This window comes from Phaenicophaeus curvirostris, chromosome 10 (genome assembly GCF_032191515.1).
Source record: "Phaenicophaeus curvirostris isolate KB17595 chromosome 10, BPBGC_Pcur_1.0, whole genome shotgun sequence".
NCBI lineage: Eukaryota > Metazoa > Chordata > Aves > Cuculiformes > Cuculidae > Phaenicophaeus > Phaenicophaeus curvirostris.
This window is the reverse complement of record NC_091401.1, coordinates 3,596,734-3,616,667: the sequence shown is the minus strand read 5'-3', so window position 1 is coordinate 3,616,667 and position 19,934 is coordinate 3,596,734. Positions and strand designations below refer to the sequence as shown.

At 43.6% G+C, this 19,934-nt stretch overlaps 1 protein-coding gene across 3 annotated transcripts in view; it reads left to right on the top strand.

The window, feature by feature from the left end:
• The first annotated feature begins 1,460 nt into the window (after positions 1–1,460).
• The window catches only part of AMER3 (APC membrane recruitment protein 3), a 35,237-nt gene continuing 16,763 nt past the window's right edge, over positions 1,461–19,934 (top strand). For 2 of the 3 annotated variants that reach the window (XM_069864977.1, XM_069864978.1), the window contains exons 1-2: positions 1,461–1,588; positions 8,574–11,609. In XM_069864977.1, the coding sequence (XP_069721078.1) occupies positions 8,595–11,591 (2,997 nt within the window). In that variant the 5' untranslated portion in view covers positions 1,461–1,588; positions 8,574–8,594 and the 3' untranslated portion in view covers positions 11,592–11,609. Of the gene's footprint in view, positions 1,589–8,504; positions 11,610–19,934 lie in introns of all 3 variants that reach the window. The other variant, XM_069864979.1, reaches the window with a different exon arrangement.

Genomic DNA, 19,934 nt, shown 5'->3' with positions numbered 1-19,934 from the left:
CAAAGGCTTTCTACTCGTTGCAGGTTGGACTGGAACCCTGGTGTTTTCCAAGATACAGCTTTCACATCTCTACCATCAGGGACACCTGTGTGACTTACTGGCTGGCACTGAGAGCAGGAACACTCTGTTCTGCCTCATTTAAGGTTAACTGGCTGATTTTTCAGCTTTAGTGGCTTAGCGCAAAAGTTTAAACTCCTTTCCTCCCCTGTCTCTGTGAAAACGAAGATGAGAGCGGTAGCAGGTTAAGGCTTTTGTTCCCTTTCTGCTGTCATGTGGGGACAGAACAGATCAGCTCTCCGACTGATGCACCCTCTCCAGTTGTGAGAGAACCCTCATCTTCAGTTCATGCAGAGCTAGAGGATTTTTTTAAATACCTGCACAGGCTGGACCTGCCTTGGACTTGCTGTCTCAGTCATCTGAGAGCTGCGTGTTCACTCCCTTAGAGCGCCTGTGATGCCCTCGCCCCTACATCAGAAGGATGAGCTGCCTGCAGATCCACCAGTCTCTACACAAGCCTCTGCAGTATCCTAGAGCACAGCTCGAAACTGCAGCTCACAGGAGAGCTACTGAAGTGGGTTAAGTCACTGCTTCATGGCATACACTTCTGCTTTTAAGAGGCTCCTATCAAGCCCCCAACAGAGCTGTTTCAACAAGCAGGGAGGAGAGGCAGGGGGTTTTGAGGCACTGATGTAAAGGACTCGGAGGAGTGTTAGTGGGGAGGGACAATAAAGACGGGTCAGGTTGGAAGGCTTCATGGGGAGGGGGTTGGGGCAAGGATGCCAGCTTTATGCTTTTATGAAATTAAAGCTCTGGTGTTTGTGATGGCGATGAACTCATATCTATATAACAAAGAATGATGTAACATCAGGTGTTGACTTCACTGCACGCTGAAGCAGAAGTTAGATTGACTGTAAGGAGGATTTGATAAACTGTGTTTCTCAAAGGCAATACGAGGCTAACACCAGGCACTTTAGCTTTAGGCATCAAAAATATTCACTCTCTCCCCTTACGCCACTTTGCTCCCGTGTGAAATCCCCTCTAACCTCAGCATTAACAAAAGCCCTACAATGGGTGGCACAGTCCAATAATCTGCATACATCGCACAGCAAAGCATCTCACTAATGTGAGAACATGTTAAGACTGCTTTTCCTAGTCAGAAACTAAAAATATCTGAGAAATGAAATGAATTTGGATGTGTTCCTCCCTATTTAATAAGCAGTCATATAGAGAGGAACCAAAACACTGGCTCAGGACTGCTGAGCTTACCACCTGGGCTTTTATTCCTTAGCAATGGAGGCATTTCCATGGCATCAAGCAGATGGACCAAAATAAGCATCTTTCCTAAATCAAGCTACATGTGGAAGCCTAGAATCTATGTAAGGTATGAAAAAGCTACAAGCAGAAGGAATGAGGGGGTGGGGATGAAGGAAGAAGGAGGAGGAAAAGGCAGGGGGTGGAGAGTAACACTGGAGAGCAGCAGTGGTCCAGCCCCTCAGAATCTGAAAAGCATCACAGGAGCCTCGGGATAAAGACCAGCCTCAGTAGCAAGGCTAGGAGACAGAGGATTTCTGCTCAGTGATAAAACATGGTGAGTAGGTTTTTTGTGATCTGCCTTATTGTTTTGCTCTGATGCCATGGCATTTCCTTTGCTCTGACATTTGCAGCAACTCCGAGAGACTATTATTTTGGGATGACCGGTTGTATTTTAAGCATAATTTTTTACTCATTTTTCCATGCATCTTAGAAATGTGTGCCTGCATTTATACAAATGCACATCCTATCTCCTTTTAAAGCACTAATTTAGTGAAAGCAGCCAAAGCTTACAGCATTAACACTTTGTTGTCTGGTACCAACAGGCTGCTGGTCAGGGCAAGTAAAAAACCACCCTGTTTCTTTCTCAGGTAACAGTGGATATTTCTTCTCAGCTGCATTCTCCTAGCAATAGAGTGATGATTCGATAGCTCCCTGTGCAGGACTTTATGCTGCCCTTCTACCCGATGTAATTGGAACATTTCAAGCAGTTAAACATCTTTCAGCCTCAGGTGTAGAAGAAAACTGAGTGAGGGGTGTAGAGGTTTTGTCAGCGAAGGAGCCTCCCTTTGTCATGGTCTCAGCCTTATGCCCCACGCCCCAGGCAGGGCTGGGGAAGCAGGGGGTGCTGCTGTTCCCCCAGGATCCCTCCTGTCAGCACGCAGCAGGACAGGATGATGGGAGTAGAAAAGTGGTTAATTTTACTATGAAAAATCCTGAGTTCCATGGAACAGTTGGCAGGGCTCACAGGAAGGTTCAGGCTTCCCTATAGCACACCGCTAATAAGATTAAGCATTTCACTACACATCCTTCTAGTATTCTGCTGAGGACTATAAGATTTTACTTTGTGTGCTCAGTGGAATTGGGGTTGAAGAAAAACACACGTATGTGCTTTTTGCTGCTTCTTCATGAGAAAGCCTTTGCCTGACCTAAAAATATATCCAAATAATTAGGTATCCTGGATTACTCCAGAGAGACAAATGATTAAGGGGAATGATAAGATACAGCCAGTGACGATGATGAGAGGAGTACTCTAAACAAGACGCAATCTCAATGCAGGTTTGTGTGTCACACAGGCATCTTTAAAAATAAACACTCTTCTGTTTCCCGAATCGTGACTGTCCCTGATGACATCCTCCATCCTTCCCACCCTGTTCTTCTCTGTTTTCTAATGGAGATGAAATACTAGCAGGGTAATCAGTTTAAGTGAGAAGATGAGCCCTGCTTTAAAATCCTCTTTGATTTTCACCATAATAACTGCTATATTTATTTTCTTAACTAGAAACAGCGTTAGAACTGCAGACAGGATATCACTGCCCTCTAGCAAGGAAGCATTTTATCCCTTCGTAATTAAAAATCAAATTAACAGAATAGAATATATGCTCATGATTATTAGTAAGTTTTCCCATTATTAACTTTTATCTTCTAAGATAGAGAGGAAAGGTTTTTGACTGTAAATAAATAGTCTTATTCCAAAAATAACCTCTTCTACTTTACTGGGAACACCAGCTGTTCTTTATACATTGCTAATTGATTATGTCCAAAGCATTAAAAATTAGTATTGTTCACTGACTTTAAAAGTAGCTGTGGCTCTCACCACCTTGCTCTTTCTTGTTTTTCATGTTTTAGGACTTCCAGCTGGTGCCCAGTAAAAATCACCCTGAGGTTCCCTAGGCATAGGAAGAGAGCTCTCCCTTCTTTTTCCTTTTTCCATAATAACAATGATCAAGAAATATTTTAAAGAACATTTCATCTTAAAGTGCATCCATTTTTAACACATTGCATCTCCAAATTAGATAAAAGTTTTCAGGAAATTTAATTATGTTACCATTTTTCTTTGGAAAGTGGGGGTAACATTTCAAAGGTAACTCTGATACACAGGATCTTCAGTCTGATTGATAAGAAGCCACTTGTGGCTAAGGGATTTTGGACTCACTCCAAACTTGAAACATAAAAGCAGTCCAAATAAGAGTTTTTTTTCCCTTTTTGTAAATTAAATACCTAAAAGAGCATGTGATGTTTATTGTCTCTTTCACTTAGCAAAAAGAAAATGCTTGGAGGGAGGTGAAATTGAGACTCCAAGTGGCATGCAGAATTCTGCTTTGCAAGGGACAGCAAGGTACCATCTCCACAACCTGCCAGTTTTAACAATGATCTAAATGTAAGGAAGCAGAAAGGGCACACCTATCTCTCATGCAAAACAAGGACTGTATTCTCAATTTTGCTTGTTTCTCTCTCCAAGGGAGACAATTGTATATAAATTACACATGAAATAAGAAAGTAAGAGTGTCCAAGCCAGACAGCTGATAAGATTTTGGAATAAATGAACAATAAATGAATCTTAATTATATTTTTCCTACTTAAGCAAAAGTAATTTTGAGCCACACTTGCCGAAGTCAGAGAGCTCATCTAAATTTCGTCTAAATTTTTGCTTTGTAATACTATTATTTCTACCCTTGCAACCTCACTGAAGCAAATACTTCTTCTTTCCCAGTAGGATTATCTTCCTTCAGTTACATCCAAGAAGACTGCTATTTTAGATACTGGCACATTAAAGCACAATGTATGTTACCTGTTCTTTCAAGATAATCTAAACAAACCTTTCCACTGTGAGATTAGCTAGTAAAATGTAAGATAAGAACTTTGGCACCAGCCCAAACCCCAAAGCCAGTCTTCTCCCATTCCTCCAGAGACGAAAATTGTAGATGACTCCGCCTGGTGGAAAACTCTTAGGGGCCACAGGCAGAGTCAAGTGTGTCCCCTCTCTCCTCTGACCCACATGACAGAGAAGAGACTCAGCCAGTTGCACCCATCCTCCTCCTGCTCCCTAATGAGTACCCAGTCCAGGTCCACTGCATCCCTCTTTGGCCTCCTTGACTGTCGCCTTGAACTTCCGTAGACTTTAGGCCATCTGAATGTGGCTGTTATTAACCAGAACAGTTACCTAACTCAGTCTTGTGCAGGTCCTCATAACCCAGAACTATAAGCAGTTGCTTTGCCTGTGCTAAACCCAAGTTTCCTCAGCCCATAGGAATGCGTTCACTTTCCCATTCTAAAACTTCAATTTACTTTTAGATGAGTCACAGACACAGTAAAACCTTCTGTTTTTATGAAAAGTCTGTCAGACACCCTGCACAGGAGGTATATGTTTAAGCATGAAGTATCTGCATTTTATGAGCAATATTATCCACATTTGAAGCAAAACCTTAGTTCCATCATAGTATAAGCCCCAAATCCAGATCTAATTGCCTGCTTAGACACTTGTGAAATCCTAAAATTGAGCAGTTGGTATCATCAAGACAGATAAAAGCACTGTTCACTGTAGATGGGAAGTCTCAATGCTGCTGAATCTAAGATTATTGTAAGTGGCAACTAAGTTGTAGCCCAGCACAAGATTCAGTAATGTCTTCTGTTTACACGTGTTCCATAAGTAATTTCACAGATATTAAAAAAAAGGTCAAGTTCCATTAACGAAGAAAAAGCCAGAGCCTGCTGAAAACAGAACAACCTAGCCTTAGTAGACTGACTGCTTGTTTCCACAGGTTTCTGTTCTTTATTTTCTTTATTTTGTTTTTTAATCATGAAATATATTTCCTTTGCAACAGCAGAAACCAGTCCATCATACACCCTTTATCCCCATGGAAGAAGATATATACTGCAAGTTAAGTCCAAGAGGCTAATTGGAAAGGAGCAGAGACAGTAGCTCAGTCAAGAGATCCCACAGAAGTTAAACCATTTTTAAAATGCCTAGAGTAAGTTTTTGTAGAAATTTATTAGCTTTACATACCCACTGGAGGATAACTTGCCCTTACAGCACTTTAATCTGTTCCTGACTTCACTGGTACAGCTTTTGGGGTTAGAGGTATAACTTGTGTCCCTGCAGAGGGAAAAATGGTATTATGGAATAGTCCATTACAACCAAAACTATCAGAAGTATTTTATGGTTTAGTGGCAGATAGGAATGGTTGGACTCGATGATCTAAGAGGTCTTTTCCAACCTAGTGATTCTATGATTCTATTTATAGAGAAAGAAAGCAAGTGGCATGGCATAAATATCACTATTTTATATTTGGAAAAAAACTAATTAACAATTTATATTATATGAGGATGAAGAGGAACTCATAGTATGGGAAACTACAAAACAGCATCTGAGACAAGTATTTAAAAACATCCACAAGGTTTGGTAGCCTGCCCCTAGGAGCCCTCAGCTTGTTAACTGAGTAGATCTTCCCTTTCTTGGTGTTCATTTTTAATAACATTTTTAACAGGGAAGAGTTCTGAAGCTGTGCCAGTGTTAAAACAGGGTAAGCAGGATGACACAATGAACTAGATACTAATGAGCCTGGCACAAATCCTGGGGGAAAATGAGAAAAAGAATATATGGGATTAAATAGAGACATGATACAGTTAGAATACAAAGTTGGTGATTATATGTAGTGCAGATGTTTTTTTAAAAAAAACAAATCAACACCCCATGTATTTTTTTTCCTCATCAAAGGAAACTGAAAACAGTGTATCTTATGCTATTATACTGCATACATTCTCAGTGCAGATGTTGTTCAGGGCATTTGGGCTTTCACGTTAAAATTTTTCATCTAAGCTATAAATAGAAGCAGCCCTGAAGTTTCTAGACCCAGTTATCGAACTGGTAGTCCATTGTGTTTCTTACCAAGGAGATACAATTCAGATCAAAGATTTATTTACTCAAAGGATTATCTAATGCTGTCCTGAATTATTAGCTTTAATAAGTTTCATACTTGACAATAAAACAGATCCACCTCTACAAGCCTTTTTAATGCATCTACAGAAAGACTTCCCAAATATGCAATTTCCTGCAGAAATGACCCTTGCTTAACACTCAGAATAGACAGAAACAGCTGTAAGACTTCAGAGTCCTACATAATATTTTTATAGCACTAGCATTTGTCTTGTCCTAGGCCTCTAAGGAGCTTCTCCACAGAAGGACTTCCCACAGGGACACAGTACCTACTTCTACAATTGCAAAGGTCTGAGATGTCAGATGCTTTGCTTTTGCTTTGCTTTTAGGATATTAGTAATTGGTCTTGCATCAGCTGCTTCTGATCGTTTTCACAACTCTGCTGGAGTTCTGCGCACTGAATTTATTCTCAATCACACCTTTCTTTTCAGAATAGGAGTGTAATCATGTCCCAGTGACCTATTTCTAAATATGCAAAGTGAGTTTCCTACAGCATCAGTGAACTCCAGGTACCTGACAGCATAGTAAAATGTTTACTGGTGTTCATTAAGAATGCTCTGTAACACTCACACGCAGCCCCAAACGCAAACAAATGTACCAGCATCTCAAGCACAGACACCCATCTACCACCACCCACCATGTTTTCCACAGAATTCATACTCTTGATCTCAAATATTCACACTGTACCCTTACATGTCCTACCGTTCGTTGCTGACCTACATTTAGTTGTAAATATTGCTAATCACCTGCCAGTCTGCAGCCTCTGTGAGGAACTGGCTGGCACTGATCTGCCTGCTGGAGAAGCGCTGTGGGTGACAACTCGCGGGTACGCAGACCCGTATCTTGTGAGGTGTGGGTCAGAACATTGCTGTTCCCAGCAAGCCCTGGCAGCTGGAAAGGTTCTGGAGGCTACAGACAGCTGTTACACTTCAAGCTAGACTAAAGACTGCTTTAAATCCTATTTCAAGAGTGTACAAAGTCCAGGCTTGGCGCTGAGTTTAAAATCTCTATGGCTGTCTTTGTAGTGGGTGCAGGTCTGGATCCTGGGATCTGATCTGTGATTGTTGTTGAGGGAGTATTGGTAATTTCTCCTTTCATCAGAGCTGTTGTCAAGGGGTGCTGCAGGTTGCCCGGTGTTGTTTGTGTGTACTGCAGAGCGCAATGGCTCTGTCTGGGTTTCATTAAGCCTAAACAACTGAAAACGAGATAAATCATTAACTGAGGTTTCATTAAGGAAAGATCCAAGCACACTCATTCAAGAACAACACTTGGAAGTTTTGTCTTGCTTGCCATCCAGTAAAGGTCTGGTTTCTCTAACAGCTTTTAGGAAGCGCTTGCTTCTTCCCTGACCTACCTTTGTTTAACTCCATAGGCTTAAGATTCAAGTTTACACAAGGCAGGAAAAGATCAGATGTATCTGTGAAGCAACTGCTGGAGAGTTCAAAGTGTGGTGACTAAAATAATTAATTGCTAATTAGATTTATGCGAACATAAAACAGATTCAATACTAAACCATACAGGCAGAGACCAAAATTGGCATTGATACACATAATAGAGTATTTTTAGAAACAAGTGATCAATGCATAATCAAATTCGATGTGGCAATTCCCTGGTGTACTGCACTGGTCTGTGTAGATCAGAAATGACCCTTTTGTCATAGTGATTCTCAATATGGCATTTTTGACTTTTTAGAATAAAAGTAGCAATGCAGAAAATGGTACATTATGCTCAGGGGGGAGTAAAAAGAGTAATTTGGTTTCAGTGTACTTCCTAGGAGAGCACCAAGGATTATGGATTTTCTATTCACAGGTTATTTTAATATCAAGTGAGCATCATGTGTCAAATGTTTGATCCATTTTTCTCAGGAGATTTCCCACTTGGAGCTTTTTGTCCTCCTCAAAGTTGTAGATCTTCGAACTGCTACTTCCCTGATGCACGCACTTGCATGTTAAAGTTCCTCAAGCATTGCTTCTCATTGATGCCTCCTCTGCTTTCAGAACAGGACCTGTATCTTGCTAGAAGTCATAATTCTAAATCCAACCCCCTCATTTCTAATAGACAAAATGTTCTCTGTGCCTCAGCTACCGACCCATAATGTGTGCTGTCTTCTCTTTGCTGGGTTTTCCAGCCATTGCCAACACACCTTCAGCGTCACTTGATCTGTTTCTCATGCAATACCATGACTGGGTGATGGAAGTTTCTGTTGATAAGCAAACCCAGTTCTATAATGCACAATATCCATCATTTTGTATTCCAGTTGCATTCCAAGTTTACAAGTGCTAGCCACCAACCTCACAATATTTGCCTTCTGCTGTTTTCTTCTCAGAAACTGATGTGAGGAAGCAGCATGGAGCTCAGGAGAGGAAAGACCTTCATAAAATCTAGTGTGCAACATGAGAAAGTGCCACCAGTGCACGCGGTTCCTACAAACAAAGATGATGCAGGGAAAGACAAAAAGGCAGCTGTGGAAGGCAACCAAAGTGTAGCTGAAGTCCAGCTGGCATGTTTGGCCACGCACAAGAACTACAAGTTTCCTACCAGGGCTGCAAGGAATGGAGCTGGTGACAATGGCCTGGAAAAATCATCTGGGTCCTGCTACAAACTTGTAAGGAAGAGTAAAACCCATGAGTGTGTTACTGAGGCAGACAAAACAGAGCAGTGCAGCCCCTGCAGCAGGGCTTGGGAGGAAGGTTTTCCTGGAAAGGGTAAGGGGCGACTTGTCAACAGCATCAGCTTTTCGGGGATGTCCAGCTCCAGCAGTAAGAAAGAGTGTGTGGTCAGCCCCAGCCAATCTGCGTGCAGTAGCCAGATGATTGACTACAGGAACTTTGTACCACAGATGCCTTTTGTACCAGCTGTCGCAAAAACCATTCCCAGAAAGAGGATTTCTCTCAAGAGATCTAAGAAAGGGCTGAGAGATATATTTCATATAAAGAAAAATAAACCAGAGAGCCTCACGTTCCTGGTTGAGAAGGACAAGAATCTGTCCTCTCCAGGCTGCAAGAGTGAGTTGTCTGGGCGTCTTGCAAAGTATCTTTTCAAAACTGGAGATACGTTTGCAGCTGATTGCTTGTCACAAGACTGTTCAGACACTGAACTGCAGTCCGACTCTTCCTATGACTGCTGCAACACCCTGTGTGAAGATGTGGCCTCGCTGAAGAGCTTTGACTCCCTCACTGGCTGTGGGGAAATCTTTGCAGATGAGAGCTCTGCTCACCTGGAGCTGGAGAACAGCAAAGAAATTCTCCTGAGACGAAGCAAGCACAAAGACAGCCCCATCATGGGCTCCTTCCAAGGAGGTGTGGAGCAGCTGGCTTCTCCTGGCCAGAATGAGACTGTTGAATTCGCGAAGTTTTGGGACAACATCAACAAATCAGTGAGGCTACATCAGAGTGCTCTGTTTGATAAGAAGTTACTGAAGATACCTGATGCTGGTGTGGAAGAGGCTAGAAGCCAAGCTCCTGCACCTGCAACCGACCACCAAGTGTCACCTGAAAAAGATGGTGATGATTCGAAAGAAAGCTCCATAGAAACAGGAACGCCAAAAAGTGACAACCAGGAATCCACATCCACAAGTGATGAAGGCTACTATGATTCATTCTCTCCTGGACAAGATGATGAAACGAAGCAAGCTCAGACCCCTGGGGTCCCAGGTAAATTTCCAAGAGATAGCTACAGTGGAGACGCCCTTTATGAGCTCTTTTATGACCCCAATGAGGTAAAAATAAACCCAGTCCTAGATGATGACTTGTGCACATCTGAAAGCATTTCAGAACAAGCCATTGAAATCCCTTTGTCCATTTACAGCTTTCATGTTGGAGCTGAGGAGAACATGGCTTCCCAACCAGCTCTAGACATTATCAGCCAGGGCTTTTTCCACAGCACATGGAAAGGCAAAGAATGTTTGTTAAAGCTCTGTGATACTGAGCTTTCACTGACCATGGGGATAATAAACTGGCTGAGAAAACACTCAGGACTTGTTTCCTCTCCTGATTCTCTTCAGAGTCCTCAGCCACAGCCAGAAAAGTCTAATGATTCATTGATTCCACCCAGCACCAGTCCAGAGCAGAAAGCGAGCACAGAAGCTCCTCAGGAGAAACAAAGCAAGGAAGAATCTAATACGTTGAACCAACGTATATCTTCGGATGAAAGCAAACATGCAGCCCAGGTCTCTGCAGCAAACATTGCTGAAAGAGACCACAGCCTGGATGCTTCCTCTAACACGTCTAATTTGGATGTCCAAGGAATGGAAGGGAGTCCCCACAAGGATCCATCTACAGTGCCTGGGACTGTGGAAACCACCAGAACATCAAGTTATGCACCACAATCACAGGCTAATGGAGTCAAACTGCAAACATCTTCCACTGAGAATGAGAGGGCAACAATTTCAGAAGGATGTGAGACATGTGGAGATAAAAACCTACTGCCAGAAAAGCTGAACAGAGAGAGTGGCTCCCAGAGCTCTGAAAACCCTTCATTAGATGACAATCAGGAAGTAGAATCATGTTACTCCTATAAGACTGCTGCAACCTCACTCCTGGATCCCCTCGAGAGGGAGGACAGAAATAAACCAGATCACTCTCTCTCTGTTTCCTGTGACAAACCACTGCAGCCTCCTGCTCTCACACACTTGCAGAGCTACATTAGCCCCACGCCAACGGAGAGCAGCACTGACATTGTGCAGCTCTTGGAGCGCTGTGTAACGCAAGTGGCCTCGTTAAAAATCAGCTATGAAAACAAGCACCTGGAAGACAAATGCATCGGGAATGAAATGAACAATATAATTCATAAGATGTCTCAGTACAAAAACAAGTTATTGTTGCAAAAGGAATGCAGCTGCAGTGCCCCAAATCCAGAATACTCCAACATTCCTAGCACAAACCAATACAACTATGAAACAAGTTTCCAGTCCAGCTGTCTGTATAACTTGAAGCAAAATGTGGAGGAAATTTGCTCTGAAAATCAGAAAAGCAGAGCAAAAATCCTAGATGAGGTCACTAGAAGCAAGATAAATTTTGAATATGCCCAGCTAAATAATCAAGCGCTCTCCTATTTAAAAGACTTTACATTTGATCTCAGTCCAAGTGACTCTGTCCCTGCTACAGCTCTTAGCAGACCAACATTTTTACCTCTCTTTAACTCTGTCGGCTCAGACATACCTGCTACTTTTCCCCAAGCATCACTCGGCCCCACTGCCTCTCTTGGTGAGTCACTGCAGCCGGAGGAGGCCGAGCAGGGCAGCTCGGGGTGGTGGAGCTCTGCAGAGAGCCCCTGCAGGGGCATGTCCCCTCACCCAGAGGCAGTGACCCCGGACACAACGGTGACAGGGACGAGCCACCAGTAACGGACCTGTGCTGAGAAGGTGAGTGCTTACAGGGAGCCTGAAATTAAATGTGAAATGAGTGACATCTGTTCCCTTTTCCCAGGGACCCCTATGGCAGCACAGCCTGGTATACACTCAGAGTTCCTCAGGTTTCCAGTTTCCTCGTTCACTTCAGGGTTGTAGGTAAGGGTAATCAGAATTTAAATGCCACGATTCTCCAAACCAGGGAATATGTGTGGCAGGTATCACGTGCACTGAGTCTTGTAAGTCCCATGCAAAGGTTGAAGCCCCACCTTCCACCCAGGTGCAGCAGTTTTCATACCAGTTGAAGCAGGGAAAACTTTTCCTTCTCCCACTCTAGGATGTGCCATATTTGGAACAACGCTGCAGATGCGGCTGCTGGGCCACAGACCACAGGCAGAATTCAGCTCCAATTCCTGCCACCAGATTATTAAATCCTCTTGCTACATGATGATAACATGAGAATTATGCTTTGCTTCCCCTCCGTAGTGGTAACTGGATATCAGACAGAGCGCTCTGCTGGAGTCCTGGTGTGTGAGCTGCTACACAGGGGTCACACAAAAGAAAGCCAGAGATCTGCACAGTTAAGTCATGGGGCAGACAGAGATACCGTGTCCTGCGGCTGCATACATGTGGTGTGCCCTCAAGCACAAGGGAAAGCCCACAAAGCTATGCTGCTGCTGCTAAGTGTACCAGAAGGATGTTCTTTCTTGTAAGCCTGAAGTCTCTCTCCAGCAGGTGCAGTTGGTCTCTGGCCAAACTGCACTGTGGCAGAGCAGGAGCCGAAGCCAAGGCATGCTCCATGCTCAAGGATTGACAGGCAAGAGAGGGATAATAGGGTCTGTGCTGCACCTCAAGCTTCTGAAAATCCTTGAGCACCACTTACGTAGTATAGGGAGATCCAGAATATGGTCTCCTCTGCTGTAAGACAGAAAGAACTGATCAAGTACACACCTGTTTTGCTGGTTAAGATATGCCTGCCACACAAATCTTGAGGCCAGAGCAGATGCTCTGTGTACAGAGAGCTCTAACCCTATGCCAGCTGAGAAATCCTCTGTCCTCCAGTTGCTGAAAGGATCTGTTGAGGAGTTCAAAACTTGTGTAAATTCTCTTATCTGAGAGATGGGTGGACTCTGCCCAGCCCTGGCACTAAGAAGGAACCTTTGGAGTTGTGGAAAATGCAGAGGAGACTGCAGTAAGGGCCAGGATAGAGAAGTAAGGAACAGCTAATTTTGAAGAGGAAAGACAACACTTCTCCCACTCTTGTATTTTACAGCAGCGTGAATGCTCTTTTGGCATCTCTAAAGGCTTCCCAAGCGGCACAAGCTAAACATTTTCTCTCTGCAAGAGGCAAACCCATCCTTACATTTTCAGGTCTTAGGAGAGTCAGGTACCTGCTTTGCTATTTACATCTTTGTGCAAGTGTGCCTCCCCACTAACAAGTCTCTCAGCACAGGGAGGGATAGATTTCAGGACTTTGCCTGAAGTTAAGGGCCAGAGACTGTCAGTCTTCAATACCCTTTACTAACACATCCTCTAGTTATAACCTGTTCAACAGGGAACTAGGTCCTCCTCTAGTGAAAGAAGCAATTTTGGATTTTTTTTTCATTTTTCTGGCAAACAATGCTGACTAGCAAGCCATATTCTCATGTCACAAGATTTCTGGGCTGAACTTGCCATTCAAGCACACACCATAGCCCTTAGAACTGCCTACCTCTGATTATTTATAGCTTATTTCTGAAATTAAAAATGCAGTACAAGCAAGGAAAGGTTTATGATCACAGCCAGCATATGAAAGAAGCCAGTGCTAGGCACAGCTTTTTGTGGTTAGAAAAGTAGATCAATGTCTGCTTTGGCCTGATATTTTTAGTTTGTTTTGAGTATTGATCCACGGGGTACTGCTAAGAATATTGCTGCCCTCGCAGGCTAGGAGTGCACAAAGGGATTCTAATTTTGAGGAGTCACTTGACTCCATAGAGACGGAGAAGGGAGTCAGAGCTGCTGTGGCTGTCAGAAGTGGTAAGGGACTGTATCTTTACTCTGTTCAAGACATACTGCAAGCAGACATTCCTGAGCTCGGGGCACTTTATACTGCATTGTATCAAATGGCAGCTACTCTATGCCACCATGCGTCAGCACTGATACCTGCAGCATCAGGGATGTGACGCAGTTCACATGCTACCACCTGAGTCCCAGAGAGAAGAAAAATGTCATTTGTTCTAACAGTAAAATGAAGGGCATTTTAGAATACACAAGGGATTTGCCTATTCATAAAGTGCTGTTTGTCATGAATTTCTTACAGAAAAACAATTTAGACAACAATTAAATTGGCATTTAACATGTTTAAGAGATATAAACACTGCCACGTGACTGACTTTTCCTACCCGGTATCTTTTTGCCTGCCCACATTAACAGATGGCCTACAGATTTGCCGGAAATTTTAAATCCTTTTGGAAGGTGACTCAGGATCTTTGCCTTAATCATGGGGGTGGTAGTGTGAGAGAGGCAGCATACAAACACGGTGTCACCTCTGAATCCATGGAGACAGACATCATCGAGAAACACTCCTACGCTGAACATGACGGTGCAAACCCCAAGAGCTTATACATGAGGAATGTTCCAAGGTTCACTGTTTTAAAACACTCAGGAGCTGTGAGAGAAGTGACAAAGACAGAGGTGGCTCTTGCCTTGTTCCTCAGAACAAATCCTGGGTAAGCAGCTCCAGCGCAGCCCGTCCCCAGTCTCCCAGGGCTGGCCTGGAGGAGCAGGGAAAGAAAAGGTCAGCTTTTTTGCCATTTATCATGGGAAAGAGGAAAAGCTAGTATCAACAGCCATTAATATCTCCAGCTTTTGTCACTCCATCTCCAGTACCCACAGTAACAAATGAGCCCATCCTCTCTGCTTCAACTGGTCTGCAGGGTTCCCCTGAGCCATGCCTGGTGTCCAGGGCTTCTCTACCCTGCTGAACAGACACACAACTGTGATGAAGAAAGGTACAGAAATGCAAGTCTCAGCTCTTCTTCATTTCTCCCTTCCCTGGCATTTCAGAGAGAACTTTGTAAATGCTGCATATCTGAGCTCACCAGGAGTTTGATCCTTGATGGTGAAGCAATCCCAGTGGCAAACAGTATCCTTACATGGGGATGTAGAAGGTGGAAATTAACAGTAGGAAGTGCAATGATAAGAATAATTTTCATTGTTCAGTATCAAAAAGCTAGAACTTAGGAAGCGAATGCAGTTTATCCTGTGAATATGAGGAGGATTCCCGGATTTGTATATTCCTGAACTACAGAAACCAAGCTGAAGGAGTTTGTGGGTTTTGACCAGATGTTTTCCAGCAGGAAACTCTTTGTCCTCAGCAAGAGAGCAGTGTCCTAGAGCAGCGCATTGGGATGTCTTTTCCAGACTGGCAAAATCTCTGAACTGATCGGATAGGCAGACAACCCTGATGGGATAGGCAGACAACCCTGCATGTCATAGCAACTGGACACAGGTAGAACAAGGCACTCTCTGCAAACAACCACACTTCAGGCCACCCAGCCATTTCTGCCACTTAATGCGGCTTAAACTGCATCTTCCATTAACTGGTAGATGTGGCGGAGCAACAAATCCCATGTGTACTCCCAACAATATGTGCTTACTTCATTCAAATGCCAAATAGCCACATTATGTACCAGTTGAAGCTTTTGGATGTGTTTCAGTGACAGCGCTGAAAGAAGCACATTGCAATAAGCTTGCCCTCAGGTCAGAAAAAAATAGATAACTGTCAGTCAAAGAGGGATTGCCATTATAGCAGATAAAATAAGACAGTATGGCAAACGTGATTGCTGTTATCAAGGAGCTGGGATTCAGAAGCTGATAAAATATAGCCTGGACTCGGCAAAGTGACAGAGGAATGTGTATCTGATCCTCACCAACAGAAGGGCTACTTACAGTCTAAGCAATTTCTGTCATGCTTTTTATTCCCTCCCGGTTCAAATCTATTCCTTCTGTTTTAAATAAGATCACATTTCTCCCAGACAGGTATTTCTCTATCTGCCAAGCAGAGGGAAGGCAGACTGCAGTATTCGGATTTGATAAAAAAGAAAAGCAGAATGGAGCATCATCTGCTTATAAGCAATTATTTGACAAACTATGGTATTATTTCTTTAAGTGGCCAGAGAGATGCCTTAATAGGTGGAAAAATAAAGGTAGAATCCCTCTGCCCACAGGAGGGGAAGAGTGTGGTAACACATTCAAAGCCTGGGGAAAGGAGTCCATGCTCCCCCCTCCCATGGTGTAGCAAAGAGGTCCTCTTTCAAGTCTCACATGATAAAATGTAAAAAACAATAAAATGCAGAGGCAGCCAGCACATTTTCTGCATTGGAAATGCCTCTGGCTCTGAAATGTACACCTTTATAATGTGAATTGCCCAGGTCATCTCGCACTGAACCACATACTGAAATCTCATCTGACAGTCCTCCAGCCACGCATGGAAACACACACAGAGACAGAGACAGACACACACACGTGCTCCTGTTCAGACCAATGCATCACAAAGTACCAGCGTACTGTTTGTTTGTCACATATGGTACCACAGAAGCAAAGAGCAGGGAGACAGAGGTGACAGGCCACTGCCCCTCCTAATACGTTTGAGTGTTAGTCACCATGTGCCCAGATACTTGGGCTAAATGCTAAATTAAACAATTTTCTCCTTCATTAAACACTGTTGCTTCTGGACTTGGCTCTGTCTCATTGTACTGTCTTCATGGGACTTTGTCATCAATGCTTACTCCACCCAAAATCAGAATTCTGTCAGGAGGAAGAAATGTTCTTGCCAGCTTATTTCCTAGAGAAGGGTTTTTCAACACAGTTATCAGCACAGATGATCTCTAAGATGGCACATGCACTATAATGTTGTTAAATGTGTTTCATTTTAAAACTGAAGAAATTGGTTTGCTGCATTACCGGCTGTTGCAGTAGGATGGTTTCCATGGATACAGTCTTATAGGAACTCTATTTTTCCCCTGTTGACAACAGTACAGAGAGCTAAATTCTCATCTTCATTGCACCAGCATAAATTTGAAGCCTGGGGAAAGATTCCCAGAGTTAACCCTGAGAGCAGAATTTGGCTTCTGGTCTCCTTCAGCCTTAAATTTGAGATTCTTGTAGGCCCTCACTACAAGAAGGGTGTTGAGGCTCTGGAGCGAGTCCAGAGAAGAGCAACAAAGCTAGTGAAGGGGCTGAAGAACAAATCTTACAAGGAACGGCTGAGGGAGCTGGGGTTGTTTATCCTGGAGAAGAGGAGGCTGAGAGGAGACCTTATCGCTCTCTACAACTACCTGAAAGGAGGTTGTGGAGAGGAGGGAGCTGGGCTCTTCTCCCAAGTGACAGGGGACAGGACAAGGGGCAACGGCCTCAAGCTCTGCCAGGGGAGGTTCAGACTAGATATCAGAAAGAAATGTTTTCACAGAAAAGGTCATTGGGCACTGGAACAAGCTGCCTACGTTGAGTCACCTTCCCTGGAGGTGTTTAAAAGACGAGTAGATGAGTTGCTCAGGAACATGGTTTAGTGGCAGATAGGAATGGTTGGACTCAATGATCTGGTGGGTCTTTTCCAACCTGGTGATTCTATAATTCTATGATTTTCAGGGGTACGACAGGGGAAAAAGATAAGATGTACAGTTTCTGTGGACTGCAGCACAGGCTGAGGGACAGGGCTTAAGAAACAAACACAGCGCTTTTGTGTGAGAAATGGGGAGAAATCAAGGCAGAATGCAAACAACTTAGTTGCTTAATTAGAGGCTTAGTGTCTTGCCTAACACTTAACTGCAAAACTATAAGCCATGTTTTGGCTACAGAAGACCTTACAACTATGTGCATGGGACTGGGCCAAATATCACCCCGTTTGTTTAAATGAAGGGGTGAACCACTTGTTAACATTCTGAAGAATACCTGCTTCATTTCTCTTTTGCAGTGATGTCCAGGAAAGCTTAGGGGTGTGAAGAAAGGGGAAGCGAGACACTAGTATCCAGTTGCAGAGCAGGCTTCTTCATTCATACAGGAGACAATCTTGCCCGAGTACAAGTCAGGAGGCACTGAATGCAAATCAGATCCCTAGCTCCAGTATGCTCTGTACAAATCTGATGGCATTTATACTCACCAGCCAGCAAATGCAAAAAAGAGGAGGAAGAGTCTGGTAACCTCAGCTTTTTGGACCTCAAGTGTAAAATCTCCAGTTCTATTCCCCCCCACCAGAACATGCAGAGAGCGGCAAAGCCAGAATCCTCCAAACAATACTGCCTCTGCCGACGGGCTGCAGTAGGTGCTTGGAAAAGAAATATAAGAAACAGGGCAAATGGAGAATTTTGAAACCTGGAGTAACCAACCTCCCATCTTCTGGCAACCAGCTAGACAGTGGCTCCTCCTGGATGTCTGGGTTTAGTGCTTTTTCCACTTAAGCATATGAACTTCAAAGCCTTCTGATCTGTGTTATGAACCTTTAGTCTCTTTATTCTGTGTGTTTCAAGCATCTCTTAAAATCCGATGTCTATTGCTCTGTCTGTATCAATTTTGCTTTGTAAAACTTCAAAGTATTCCTCTTGAATTTCCTTCTTTTCTGATATCTGTTTATCCCCAAACCAGGCACTGTCCCTTTTGTGCCCTGTCCTCTCTTGGGAGGTTACGAACACTCTTGTGATTGTTCAGGGCAGAGGCCATGCTTCAGTGGCTGAGTTGAGGCTTTCTGTGTAAAGAAAGACTGATAGTCCATAGAGATAGAAAGCACAGAAATCCTCAGCACTGGTGGATTTTCAGTATTTTTCTCAAAAATAAACTAAACCAAACCCACACCAAAACAATTTAAATCTAACTAAAGTAAGAACAAAAAATTAGACCATCACAGTGAAAGGCCTAAAGCACTGTTGTCATGAGCCTGTGCTCATGAACTGTAGCACGGGGGGAGTAAGGAAGTGTCCAAAATGAATGTAGTTCTCCATCTGGTCTTGTGGAAAGCTGTTCTGTTTTGAGCGAACTTTTCTTGCCAGTTCTTCAGGCAAGGCTAGACTGTAAACATCTGGTGTGGCAAGTTTTTTATGCCATTCAAATCACGGGGACTGCATCTCATTTGCAACATTTGAAGGTGAGAAGAGAACAACGTTTACAGTTCCTTGACAGCAATACAGTTCAGGATAGAGAAGCAAACCCGATTTTTCTTACGGAGTAGGGCATTAAATCTAAGTGTCTCTCTATATGCATTGTAGGGAGGGCTCTTCTAGTAAAGCTTAAAAGGTCTTGTGACACTTCATAACAGCAGCAGCCAGTGATGACAACTACACAAATTATACCGCTATATTGCAGCCAGCAACCTTCTCTCTTCCCACCATCAGCTATTCTCTCCTTTGAGACAACTGTATCATCCAAGGGGAAGCTCTCAGTCTGCAGGTCAAGATACAGGGAAGATTAATGGAGATCCAAGAGAAAGAAAAGTCCTCTTTGTCCTTATTTCTCATTGAATAGTTGTCCTTGCACAAGAGAGCAAGGTAGGAAAATGCAGATTGTATTGACATATATCCTCTTTAGTAGTCTTCTCCAACTATGGTATATTCCTTTCCAAATCTACCTCTTTTCCCCCTCATGGCAACTTTCGCTCTAACTTGCTCCAAACAAAGTCCACTTTTTCCTCTCACGTGCTGTACATTCCTTCTGCTCTTGGCAATCTAACCCACTCTGAAAGCCCTTGCTCTTTTCCGCATGTCTGCCAAGCTGACAGCTCTTGTAGCTCAGTACCTCTCCCAGGCTGCTCTCCCCATCTTCTAGAGCCTGGAAACCCCTCTTCAGGCAGGCAGCCTCCTCCCCAGACTCATAAGAGTCCTGCATCTCCGCCTCACTGAGCCTGGAGCAGTGGGGAACAGCTGGGAAAGGAATTTCACACAAAGGAAGCAAAGCCATAATTTAGAACTGGCTCTTTGCTCTCATGGGCTCCTCTCCTCCTCCCTGTTTCATTGTGCAAAGGAAATGTGCTGACTCCACAGAATCCCAGCCTGCAGCACGATGTAAATGATTATGCACAAAATGAAAACGGAGTGCTCAGCACACCCTGGGAACACGCAGGCTTGCACAGCACCCACAGTGTCATGCCCGCAGAAGCCAGTCAAGCTCTGTTTAACTCCAACAGCAGTCACAGAATTGAGTCTTGCGTTCTCTGATTTGGTCACATTAATAGACGTGCCAACAGTGACTAAAGGATACAGAGACAGGAGAATCACAACTGAAGATTAGGCAGGATTAAAGATTTTTCTGTTCTCCCACACACCCCAACCTGTTTGTTACATTTTTCCATCTCACAATCAATAGGGGGGAGAA